General features: G+C 37.2%; 1 protein-coding gene across 3 annotated transcripts in view; it reads left to right on the forward strand.

Moving 5' to 3' along the window:
• aco1 (aconitase 1, soluble) overlaps positions 1-13664 on the forward strand; it is a 134103-nt gene that overhangs the window by 108422 nt on the left and 12017 nt on the right. For all 3 annotated transcript variants that reach the window (XR_011353040.1, XM_069922881.1, XM_069922883.1), the window contains exons 11-17: positions 3619-3778; positions 6123-6258; positions 7816-7900; positions 8901-9057; positions 10572-10696; positions 10925-11029; positions 13169-13311. Coding sequence is in view for 2 of the 3 variants with exons in the window: in XM_069922881.1 (XP_069778982.1) it covers positions 3619-3778; positions 6123-6258; positions 7816-7900; positions 8901-9057; positions 10572-10696; positions 10925-11029; positions 13169-13311 (911 nt within the window). In the remaining variant the exon portion in view is untranslated. The remainder of the gene's footprint in view (positions 1-3618; positions 3779-6122; positions 6259-7815; positions 7901-8900; positions 9058-10571; positions 10697-10924; positions 11030-13168; positions 13312-13664) is intronic.

Here is a 13664-nt window from a genome sequence, read left to right on the forward strand (position 1 = left end):
CAATATTTCACTCTTCTCCCAGTTAACCTTATAACCTGACAGTATGCCATATTGATATAATAAATTTTGCAGCATCCTCAAGGATTCTTTAGGATATGTTAGATATATTAAAACATCATCAGCAAACAAATTAATCTTATATTCTTGTTCACCTACTTTAATAATTTAATATCCAAATTTTGCCTAACAGCTTGAGCTAAAGGTTCTATTACCAATGCAAACAGCGCTGTGGAAAGAGGACAACCTTGCCTAGTTGATCGAGATAATGTTAAAGCCGATGAAATCAGACCATTCATCATTATTTGTGCTGTAGGATTAGTATATCAAGCTTTAACCCAAGTAGTAAAGGTCGGTCCAAATTGAAACTTTTCCAAAACCTTAAATAAAAATTTCCACTCAACCCTATCAAAACCATTTTCCACATCTAATGCCACTCTCATTGGTTGATTAGCTTGTTGTCTAGCAACATTAATTATAGAAATCAATTTAGTGACATTATCAACTGAATATCGACCTTTTATAAATCCAGCTTGGTCAACATGTACTAATTTTGGCAAATAATTAGCCAATCTGTTAGCTAATACTTTTGCAACAATTTTATAATCTACATTTAATAACAATATTGGTCGATAAGAAGACACTTTTAATGGATTTCTATCTTTCTTTGGAATAACAGTAATCAACGCCCTCAAACGATTCTGGAAATGAACCCATCTCAGTTGCCTGCTTCAAAACTTTCCATTTAAACTGGAAACAACAAATCATTAAATTCTTTATAAAATTCTACTGTAAATCCATCTTCACCCAGGGATTTTCCTCCCGACATTGATTGCAATGCTTCCTTTAATTCCAATTCCATAAAAGGGCAATCTAAATCATTAATATCTTTCCCAGTCAATGATGGCAAATTTAAATTAGCCAAGAACGAATCAGTTTGCTCAGTATTTTGTCTACTTTCAGATGTATAAAGTTCATTATAAAATCTAAAAAATTCCTCATTAATTTCCTAAGGTTTATAAGTAATCTCCAAATCTTTCCTAATGTCTTAATTGTTCTTGATGCTTGTTCCGCTTTTAATTGCCAAGCTAAAACCTTGTGCTCTTTCACCTAACTCATAATAACGGTGTTTTGATCTTTGAATCATTTTTTTCATATTTATATGATTGCAATATATTATATCATAATTTTAATTTAGATAAATGGATCTTATTATCTTCAGTAGAATTCTTCTGAAATTCTTTTTCTAACTTTTCAATTTCTTTTTCCGAATTTTGACTTTCAATCAAATAATGTTTTTTAATTCTAGCTGTATAACTAATGATCTTACCTCTCAAATATGCTTTTAAAGCATTCCATAAAACAAATTTACTTTGAACTGAATCCTGATTTGTTTGTAAATAAAATAATAATTTGTTCCCTAATATATTTAATAAACTCAGATCTTTTTAATAACATCTCATTAAATCTCCAACGATAAGTATTTCTTGCCTTCTCAGTACCCAACCAAGAAACCAACAACAACGAATGATCAGACAATGTTCTACTTTTATACTCTATTGCAATTGAGCTGAAACTAAAAATAAACCAATTCTAGAAAATGAATTATGCCGTGCCGAATGAAAGGAGTAATCTTTATCAGTAGAGTTCAATTTTCTCCATATTTCCACCAAATTTAAATTCTTCATTACCTCAATAATTCTCTTTGCCATTTTAGTTCTCTTCAAAGTCTTTGGAAATTTATCCAACAAAGGATGTAGACAACAATTAAAGTCCCCTCCCACAAAGATATTTCCATTCGATTGGTTCAAATTTTAAAAAAGTATCTGTAATAAATACTTCATCATCCTCATTCGGTTCATAAACATTCGTCAAAGTCCAGGCTTCCGAAAATTTTTTATAGTTCACCACCAAAATCCTACCCGCATTATCGAAAAAAAGGAATCCAAAATAAACAGTACTTTCTTATTTATCAAAAAGGCTATTCATCTGGCCTTAGAATTAAAAGATGAAGCAATCACATGTCCTATCCAATCTCTTTTCCATTTCAAATGTTCCTTCTCAGTTAAGTGAGTTTCTTGCAAAAATGCTACATCCACCTTCAACTTTTTAATATAATCCAATACACGTTTCCATTTTATCGGATGATTTAACCCCTTAACATTAAATGTTGCAAAAGTCAAATTATTCATTATCACCTATAGAGTGGCACTTAACAAAATTTACTCTTACAATTAAACCAGCTCCCCCTCTAAACTAATAAAAATCCCCAAAAAAAGAAAGAAAGAAAAAACAACAAACCCCCCCCCCACTTACTAACTTAACAATCAAATACAATCACAAAAATTCCCCTCCTCCCGCCCCCAAACTGCTAAGCAGTACCCCCCCCCCCCCGTCGACCAGATGTGGTCGATACCACTTGCGGCAGATGACCTTGAATTCAGCAGGTCATCTGCCTCTCCCTGGTGGGACTTCTAAAAGAAAATAAAAAAATGTTTATTGTCCAAACTGCTTTATAATGTCTTCCGCTGTAGCATCTCCATCTTCTGCAGTTCACTGTCATTTCCATTCTTGACTTTAGGAAAGTTGATTGCTGGTTTCTTGGAAAGACCAAAACTCAGCTAATTATCTGGTAAAGAATTAGCAAAAGTTAAGGCATCTTGAGCTTTCTCAAAAAATTGAAATTGAGATGGCCCAAAGAACACTTTTAGAACAGCAGGATATCTAAATGTTGACCTAAAACCCTTTTTCCACAACACCAAGTTAGCTTGATTAAACTCCTTACATCCATGTATAACCTCCTGACTTAAATCCGCATAAAAGAAAACTCTACTACCTTGAACCATTATTAGATTCTGATCAATTTGGGCTTTCTCCACCGCAAGACACAAAATCGTCTCCTGATCTTGATATCTTAAGCATCTAATTAAAACTGCTCATGGAGGTTGTCCAAGAAAAGGTTTTCTTCTTAACGCTCGATGAACCCTGTCCAATTCCAATCCATCAGGAAACACTTTCTGGAATGCATTTGGGCTGAATGGCCTGTTTCCATGCTGTAAAATTTTATGGATGGTTGAATTAATATATGTGGATAATCCTTAAACATCTTGCAAATTTGTACAATCTATAATTTTACAGAGAATGCATATTTAACACCCAAACACTGAAAGATTTCTCATTTCCTCCTACCTAATGCAAGAAAATAAACATTATATTTTCCTTTAACAATTGTGCTTGACCCATGCTGCCTTTATTTGGTAAGAACGCTACCACGTTTGTGTGCAAGGTTTGTTGTTGACTATTTCTGACTTTCAGGAAAGCTGCCTGTTTAAATCAAAGAAACACATCTTTGATCATGAGAAGCTAAATGTGCTGAAGGGAATTAAGATACTGTTTCTATCTGATAGGGGTTTTGTATGTTCTTTTTATCAATTAGTTCTTCAAAATAGGAGATGTGCTATGAAATGACTATTATAAATGCTCCCACAGTATTTTCTTATTTCCTTAAATGTAACCATATCCCTGTGAAAGTTTAAATGGAAAATCAAGTTTGAAGAATTGTCATGAAACTGAGGTTTCTTTGTCTTTTGTCTTTTCTCTCTCTCTGTCACTCAATTTTAGCAAGGATTTAAAGGATTTCAGATTCCATCAATTCGTCAAAATGACAGAATAACATTTCAATACAACACAGAGGAATATGAGTTGTGCCATGGATCAGTGGTAATTGCTGCTATCACTAGCTGTACCAACACCAGCAATCCGTCTGTGATGTTGGGAGCAGGTTGGTTGCCTCCTCTAGTACTTGGTTACTTGCCTGAGCTTGGCTGTAGTTAAGTTTTGCCTTTGACATCACATCGTGTGGGGTAATGTAGATTCCCTGTATTATTGGTGCCGATCAAATTGATGGACATTTTATTTCTAAAAGTGCATTGTACTATTATACTGGGGAAGAGCAGCCAAATTTAGATTAGTCACCCTCATGGATCCTTTAAGGCTGCAGAAAGTAGTCTAAATTGCTGCAAAATCTGTTAGAATTTATTTTTTGTCATTGAGGGCAGTTTTGAGGTTGACTAGTGCATATAGTCTTGTGAACTAAAGAGGTGAGTGTGCAATGACTTTTCTGCATACACCGCCCTCTGGCCATCCATGTAATACTAGTGGGTAAATTCTGTGGTTATTATAAAGATTTGATTTTTGGTTAGACTCACCAATAGAGATAACTTGCTTTGCTGGTGCCTAATCACGTTCCCTTAAATTCTGCAAAGTTCAAGTGCACTGCACTGCACAGTAGTAGAATGCAAGATTACAGCTAAGTGATCAATTTTGTCAGCTAAATGTTCAGGAAAAACTAAGTGGTCAATCTTGAGCAGTATTAGTGGGAGAATTGTTAACAGTTTGGGTCAGAACCCTTCACGACTCCCTTGTGTCTTGATGAAGGGTTCTGACTCAAAACATCAATAATTCTTTTTCTCCCGCTGATGCTGCTCAACCTGCTGAGTTTCTCCAGCAGGTTGTATTTTGCTCCAGATCAGAATCTGTAGACCCTTGTGCCTTAAATGTTCACTTACCCACAAAAGTAGTAACTAAATCTTGCATAGTTTCTAAGGCATGGGAAATCAGATAGGCAAAAGATTGGGTTGCTGGAGATCTATTCCAGGGTACTTACTCCACAGTTGTGTTGAGGAAGCACAGAATTCAGAGAAGAGATTAGCCCACTCTAAAGTTCCCAAGCTTTATGATTGTATATCAAAATAAGAATAATTCTGGATGATTGCATTCTGAAATAGAGAGAAGCAGTTAGATTCAGATCAATAAACTTTTGTCAGTAATGATATTCTTCAGACACATCAAATTTTAAGCTAGTGCAGAGGCAGGAGAAGAAAAAAATGGGAAAAAAGAACGTACAGTATTAGCATAAATAGAGGTAGGAGTAAACCCTGTAACACTTGCATTTTTCTGCTTAGCACTAGATAATGGAAATATTTCTATGCTATTGTGGTTTGTTCATGTTATCTGACATCCTTGACAGTGAGAAGAAGACTGCAGATGAAGAAAGCCCAAAACAACTGAAACGCATTTAGACCAACTCTGGCTGATTTAGGAATATTTAGAACATGCTGATTTTGCAAACAACAGCACAAGAAATTTGCTGTGGCAGATCCCTTTCATTCATTGTAGGACTTATTGTTTATCCACATATGTCTACCCTAAACAATTCTAAAAATCAGTTACTAAGTTTTCCACGTGGAAAATATTTTACAATTTTTTTGTGAAAGCTGCTCTAAATGGCACATTTAGTCTCCATTTCTATGCAATTACGCATAACCCCTTTGGCAAACTAAAACTACATAAAAGCCAGACAAGCTAAGACTGGCCGGTTTTGGTAAATCAGATGAGTTTTTACTGTAATCCATACTTTATCTTTATTAAGATAAATTCCAGTTATATTTAAGTTCCGCAGCTGCCATGGAATTTGAATTGTTTCCAGATCAGTGTTTCAGAACTCAGGCTGGTAGGTAGTTCAGTAACTTGACCACGATGTTACTGAGTCACGGAGCAATTGTTCTGTCTCTGCCGAATGAAATGTTGATTTGACAGACCTTTCCTGTTTTCATTCATAATATTGGTGATGAAAAAGTACTAATTTTCTTTTATTAAAAATCCAGTCAGTGAAGTGAATTTGTACAAATAAATATTCGCAACATAAATTCTTAACAGCATAGTCTCATCAACCTGTACCTGGTTCTCGAAGGATCTGTCCAATTTGGTTCCATAGCTCAGTCTACTCTCTAAAATCTAGAATATTGGAAATGTTTCTAAGGAATTTGTCTTCTCCACTTTCCAGATCTTTACAATCCTTGTTATGAAAAATTTCTCTGCAATTTTTGAGAATTAATTTAAATCTGCAAGAAATAGCTTCTCCCAACATTGGCGTATCACAATCCTTTCCAATTTTGAATAGCTCTGATTTGTATAAGAAATGCCTGCATTTGGGAAAATAGCTAGTATGCGAAACTGGAATAATCTACTATGCCATCAAGAGCACAGAAACATCTCAGTCTTGTAAGTTATTCCAGAAATTTTGATTTTTTTCTCTTTCTCTAGCCACCTTTTTGTCTTTGCAGGACTATTAGCGAAGAAAGCAGTTGAAGCTGGTCTCTCTGTTAAACCGTACATCAAAACCAGTTTATCTCCGGGAAGTGGTGTAGTTACATACTACTTAAAGGAGAGTGGAGTCATGCCCTACCTCAGCAAACTAGGGTATGGCCAGAATTTTTTTTGCAATTTATATCAACAGACTTAATAGACTGGAATAATTCCAGAAAGGTCTGTAGAATGTAAGGCTGCTCAGCAACATACCTTTGCTTCCTGGTGTATTGTTATTTGTGAATGACCCTGGATTCTTCATTTCATTTGTTATTTGTTGGCAGAATGTTGGTCAGAATCAGTGGATGTAGATGGGATTGGGAGTTAAGAATGCTGTTAATTATTCTCAATGCAGCATTGATTTGCCTGCCAATGGGTTTGTATAGGAACTGTTGCACCAGGCCAATCAGCAGTATTCCTGTGTGATTAGGACCAAAGCATGCATTATATTTAATTGGTTAAATTTGGCTGAAAATAGTTGGACTGTTTGAGAATACACAGAAAAGTATAAAGTAAACTAAATAACTCCCAACCATCAGAAAGTCCTTTGAGACATCCTGAAGTTGCAAAGCTGTCTTTTCAATTCACGTGCAACACGAACTATCATACTGGAGGATGATATTTAATTGAATTAATTGTCACGTCTACGGAAACTTTGTTTTGTGCAGTATCCAGATAAGTTGATCTCTACGAAGTATACCAGGTTGAGTAAGAATAAAAACATAGTGCTACAATAAAACCAAACCTCATGGCATAGTAGGGCTGGATCCACGCATGGGGCCTAAAGCTGAGCCGTAGTCCAAGCCTTGAACTGGGTTCCAAGGCATGACAGTATCCGGAAGCCACAGTCCAGGACCCGAAGCTTTCTTCTCGGTGGCGACTCAGCACGGGCTGGGCAGTGCACCATGGGGGGTGGGTATCAGGGCTGGCCCTTCGCTTGGAAGAAGTCGGCAGAAGCCAGGTATAAGGAGAGATGAATGGTAATGGCTGGGGATCAAATAGTTCAGATGTCAAAATAGCTGAAAATGTTCAAGACCTATTTGGAAGGTTTTGCCAGCAAATACATGTAGGAGGTTCTGAAAAGCTCGCAGTTCCAAATTCAGTTTCAAGATATGTGTGCAGCAATTAGAATGGACTCTCTTGCATCTGGCAAAGGATTCTGGTCTGAGATGTTGAGTGTTAGAAACTTGGAGTTCAAATTATTGAAGTCTTTCTGGCTCTGAAACATGGGAATGGAGGTCTGAATATAAAAACAGGTGGCCCGGTTAGCATAGCGGTTAGTGTAATGCTGTTACAGTGGCAGGGACCAGGGTTCAAATCCCATGGTGTCTGTAAGGAGTTTGTATGTTCACCTTGTGTCTGTGTGGCTTCCCTCCGGGTGCTCCAGTTTCCTCCCATCCTTCAAAATGTATCAGGGATGTAGGGCAATTAAGTGTAATTGGGGGCATGGGCTCGTGTGTCAAAAGTTCCTGTTACTGTATATGTCTAAATTTAAAGAGAAAAAAGTACAGTTAAACAGTGCAAGACATCATACAAATGGGAGGTCCATTTAAGAGTCTAATGACAACAGGAAAAAAAACAATTCTTGAATGGAAGAATGCTGGAAAACGGAATGATCCATTCATGTTTTAACTGCTTGTGATTTATGAGAACTTATTTTGTGCTCTGAAGGTTCGACGTTGTTGGTTATGGATGCATGACATGTATTGGAAACAGCGGTCCTCTCCCAGAGACTGTCGTGGAAGCTGTCACCAAGGTAAATTAATGTATTGACTGTATTGAGCAGAGATAACCATATAACCATTTACGGAGTGGAATTTGATCTTTTAATTTCTGTGATCGCTGAAGCATGAGATTGTTCCTGGCCAGTCTCTCACATTTTCCTCTTTCATCAAAGGCATCCAAGACTCAGCTACCTGTGTTTTAACTTGTAGTAGTTCCTATTCATCCATCATCCTGAGCTATACTAGCTTCCAGGTTTTTTGTTTTTTTTTTTTTGTTTTTTTTTTACATTTATTTTATTTAGACATACAGCATGGTAACAGGCCATTTCATTCCACCCAATTAACCTACAACCACCAGTATGTTTCTTGAGTGGCGGGAGGAAACTGGAGCCCCGAGGAAAACCCACACAGACACAGGAAGAACCTACAGACAGCACAGGACCCGAACCCGGATCCCACTCTACTAGCTTCCAGTTGAGGAAATCTCATCCATGTTTTCAAATCCCTCCATGGCCCCTCTTTTCCCCCCATTTTGCAATTGCCTCTTGCTCTTCACCCCTTCAATTCTGGCATATTGATGTCCAGTTTTTAAGTAGTCCACTGTTAGCTGCTGTGGATCCTTAGCATGGAAACATCCTCCTCTTTGTTGCTTCCTTGAAAATGTACCTTTTTGACTGGGCTTTGGGGTATCAGTTTTAATATTTCTTCCTGTAGCTTGGTGTCAGAATTTTTTTTTCAAAAATGCTCCTGTCAAGAACTTAACCAGTGAGGCATGTTATACTGTAGGTGCTATGTGATGCAAGTTGTTGATACACCTCGTGTTGCACTCTCGGGAGAACAGACTTCTTTTGTTCCTCTGAAGGAGAAGAGCTTGAATGACTTAATATGCAGAGTACAAGGACAGTTGTTTTTGTTTCTTCTAAGGCCAAAATGAAGCTAAAGAAACATCAGGTGAAATGTCATGGTTAGTTAATGAACTGTGTAATGGTTGCCAGCATCAAATTTGAAGTAAGTAATGTAGTTTCTCTTCAGGGCGACCTTGTGGCAGTTGGTGTGTTATCTGGGAACAGAAACTTTGAAGGCCGTGTACATCCCCATACACGGGCTAATTACTTGGCTTCTCCACCATTGGTTATTGCCTATGCCATAGCCGGAAGCATACAGATGGACTTTGAAGAACAACCATTGGGTGAGCTACTCGTTGGAGAAGAAATCTTATGACTTAAAAAAAAAAAATTCTGCAGTTTACTTTTGGTTTATTCTAACAATTGGTCAAATAGAGTCGAGTGTGGATGCAGACCTTTCAGACCAGTTCATCCATACTAACCCAGTGAGCTCATACAGTTTGCATCCATTTATTTCATATCTCTCAAAACCTTTCTAAAATGGCTTATTGGACCCACAGGATTACATTTTGTGTGGCAGTGGAAGATGTGTTCATGGTGGTTCAAAACATTTTGGGGTTTTTCTCTCCTTTTCACTGCTCTTTTTCAAAAGTTTCCTTTATTCTTCCTTGCACACTGTATCTAGAATTTATTAACTCTGAAAGTATAATAGATCTGTAACTGATCTATTCTAGATTAGAGGTCTCTGTATGTGTATTCCATGTAAATATATGAGGAGGATTCTCTTATTTAGTAGAGTTCTTTATTCTCATAAAGCATTATTTTCATAAATTGGATGCTCAATGTTTTTAACACTTTGGAAGATCAACACAAAATCCTGCAAAAATGGGTAATGGAATAATGTGACTGCCACTGAGTTAAGATTCTGTTTGTTACTTAGTACCCAAAAAGCAGGATGTAGTAATATAGTGCCTTTCACATAATCAGATGTCACAATATACCTTACAGCTGGTGAAGTATTTATAACATGGAGTCAATGTTGTAATGATGGTTATATGGGTGGCAGATCACAGCTCCAGTGACACGGATTTGATCTTGACCTCTATCTGTGTGGAGTCTGCACCTTCTCATAATGACTGTGTGGGTTTTTCCTGGATACATTGCATACATTGCATACATCTGAAAAGGCTGAATAGCTTTACTGACCTCTGTAAATTGCCCCCAGAGTGTAGAGGACTGCTGGAATCTGGGGCATTTGATGGGAAAATGGATTACTGGAAAATTTAATGGTGAATGGCATGGATTTGATTACCCTAAATGGCTGCCAATGTCAGAAGTAAAAACTGAAATGTGTGAATAGTATAAATGTAACTGGTTTATTGATTTCAATTATGTTGTTTGAGAAATATTGACCCCCCCCCCTCCCCCACCCCCCCCACCCCCCTGCCTGCCCAGGATACTGCTCTTCGCATGAGTGCCACGGGATCTACAATGCCACCAGACAGGGCAGGTTAGGCTTCAGATTAATGTTGCTTCCAAAGGACAGCACATCTGAAAATGTTCAGTACTGCATTGAAATAACAGTTTGTCTGGATGGATTCTTGAGCCCATATCTGACGAAGAAGCAACGCTGTCTTTTACTGAGCCACATTTGGGATAGCAGTAGCACTTTAATAAAGAAAAGATGGTAAATAACTTGTAATTTAGAGAAATATAAGCATTAATGAAAAGGATTAATATTTGGTTTATATGTGCACTAGAAGATTGTAGCTGGGTAAATATTAGCTTCCTCCTCTAGGATGTTGCATAATGCAGTATAATTGAGTATTTACAATTGAACTCCACATTTCTCTTTTAGGTGTTAATGCAAAAGGTAAGGACATCTTTCTGAGGGATATTTGGCCAACCAGGGAAGAACTGCAAACAATTGAGAGGAAATTTGTCATTCCTGCCATGTTCAAGGAGGTTTATGAGAAAATTGAGGTAAACTACTTGGATTTACCCTTAAGATTTGATACTTTATTTCTTTCAACCTTGGAGCAGTTTATCACTTTTTTTTTGTTAAATAAATATTTTAAATTAATAATTAAATATGATTTTAGGTTGTCATTGGCCTCACAAAATGTTATATTCATCAGTGAATTATGATCCTCCAGTGGATTAGAGATTCTGATATAAATATGAGGATTTCTTTGTTTTATTTTCTCACAGAAAGGAAATGAATCCTGGAATTCTTTGAATGCTCCCAGTGAGAAACTATACCCTTGGAACCCAAAGTCAACATACATCAAATCCCCACCTTTTTTTGAAAATTTGGTATGTACTTGTGGTGTTTCTCATACCTTAAATGAAAATATGCTAATATTTTATGATTTAATACTTCTAATTTCAGTTAAATAAACTCATGGCTTGTTAGAGACTGAGGAAAATTTCAATCTATTTAGCACATAAACTGGTGATGGGCAGTGAAGGAAAGAGAGGACCTCTATTTCTCTGCCTTTTATCATCTTCGGATATATGAACCTTATTGTTGCTTAATTGTTTTTTTAGTCCAGACACATTGTAATGCAACAAATACAGCACCCAATATCCATGTAATAAACAGCAGTGTGACAATAGCCAATTATCTGTTTTAATGATGTGATTGAAGGATGCATAAAAAATATGGATAGGCTGCTGATCCTACTTGAATTAGTGCCATAGAATCTTTTGTGCCAACTAGGGTTTGGGATTAATCCTTCAAGGCAAGGACAGCACTTGCAGCACTGCCTCAGTAGTGCACTGAAAGTATTGACCTACATCTTCGTGCCCAAGTCTCCAGAACAGGGCTTGAGTGCATTGCCCTCTGCCAAAGAGTCGAGCATGTAACTAGAACTTGTATTAAAATACCTGAAGGCATTTGATTTATCAAATTAAATGATAGCAAGTCACAAGAAAAGACTTTTAGAGAGGGGACTAAATATTTGGTCAAAGTAGCAAGACCAAGGGGTGTTGTAGAATTGGAGAGGGAGTGAGGCAGTGTGATTTTTGCATGGATTTCTATCAACTGTTGAGTATATAGTCCCAATGGCATAAGCACAAGTCTGACACTGGAGAAACACAGAGGTTGGGGTATCAGGCTGATCAGAGAACATCTGTCAATCATCTGGGAAAGTTTGAACTATCTAGGCCACATCAAACCACATCCTCATTTGGCATCCGTGGATTTCTGAATTTGGAGATTAATAATGGGTTGCATGTAACAATCATGGTTGATTTTCAGAATGATTTGTAGATTAGATTTAGATTTCAGATTTATTGTCAGAGGGCTTACATGACATCACATACAACCCTGAGACTCCTTTTTCCTTGGGCGCAGCAGAATTACCACTAATTGGTAGTGCAAAAAATAATCTGTACACAGCATAAAACATGTAAACAAACAAAGAACTGTAACAGATAATGAATGTAAATAAACTTGACTGTGTAATACAGAGAAAACAAAAAGAAAATCAATAAAGTGCACAAGTGGGGGGGGGGGGGTAGACTAATTTTAAGTTAGGTTATTAATGTTGTGTAATAATTATTGGGGGGGGTTAGTTTATTTAGTTTACCGATGTGGTACTGTAATTTTATTATCTTACTTTTATTCTTTTTAAATGTAATCTTCTATTTTATTCATGTTATAAAATCTTAAATAAAGTTTAAAAAAATAAAGTGCACAAGTAAGAGTCCTTAAATGAGTCTCTGAATGAGTTTTATGTTGAGGAATCTAATGGTGGAGGGGTAGCTGCTCCTATTGAACATGGTGATGTGAGTCTTGTGGCACCTATATCTCTTTCCTGATGGCAGCAGTGAGAACAGAGCGTGTGCTGGGTGCTGTGGGTCTTTGATGATTGCTGCTGCCCTCTGATGACAGCGTTTCCTGTAGATGTACTCAATAGTGGAGAGGGTTTTGCCTGTGATATCCTGGGCTGCATCCACTACCTTTTGGAGGGCTTTATGCTTAAAGGTGTTAGTGTTTCCATACCACACCATGATCCACCACACTCTGTAGAAATTTGCCAGGGTTTCTGGTGTCCTATCAAATCTCTGCAAACTCCTGAGGAAGTAGAGGCACTGACGTTCTTTCTTCATGATGCTATTGGTGTGTTGGGCCCAGGAAAGATCCTCCAAGATGGTGACTCCCAAGAACTTATTTGCTCACCCTCTCCTCCTCTGATTCCCCCAGTGATCACTGGATTGTATACCTCTGGCTTTCCTTTCCTGAAGTCAACAATCAGCTCCTTAGTTTTGGTAACAAGGTTGTTATCAGCGCACCATTCAGCCAAGATTTCAATCTCCCTCCTATATGCTGAGTCATCCCCTTCCTTTATACAACCCACTTCCATGGTATTGTTGGCAAATTTGTAGATGATGTACATCATACAAGTAGATTTTTTTTAAGTAACCTTGTACTCTTTAAATTTTGCACAGACTTTAGATCTTCAGCTTCCTAAATCTATTATTGATGCCTACGTCCTTTTAAATTTGGGTGATTCAGTGACAACTGATCACATCTCTCCAGCAGGGAACATTGCACGAAATAGCCCTGCTGCGCGATATTTAACTGATCGAGGGTAAGCACTGGCCTTAAAGTCAAAATTCATTTTGCATCTGCTATGTCACTTAATGTAGAACTTTGATGTCTGTCTTAGGATTTGTGAATATAACGCTTGTATTGCAAAAGATGGCTTCAATCTCTGTTGTGTTGATAAGTGTTCAAAGTGACAGGAGACAGTGACTTGTAAAAATATAATTGTGGAATTAACCACTGATATTTTAAGAAGCAGTTACCAAGACCAGTGTCTCAAATTAGAACATCAGAAGATGAGAACAAAATAGGTCATTTTACCCTTTAAACCTTTTTGGTGAGATTGTGGTAAACCTTTGTACCAGCCATTTCACAAGGTGCTCTTTTAATGAACTCTTT

Source organism: Narcine bancroftii, chromosome 1 (assembly GCF_036971445.1).
Source record: "Narcine bancroftii isolate sNarBan1 chromosome 1, sNarBan1.hap1, whole genome shotgun sequence".
NCBI lineage: Eukaryota > Metazoa > Chordata > Chondrichthyes > Torpediniformes > Narcinidae > Narcine > Narcine bancroftii.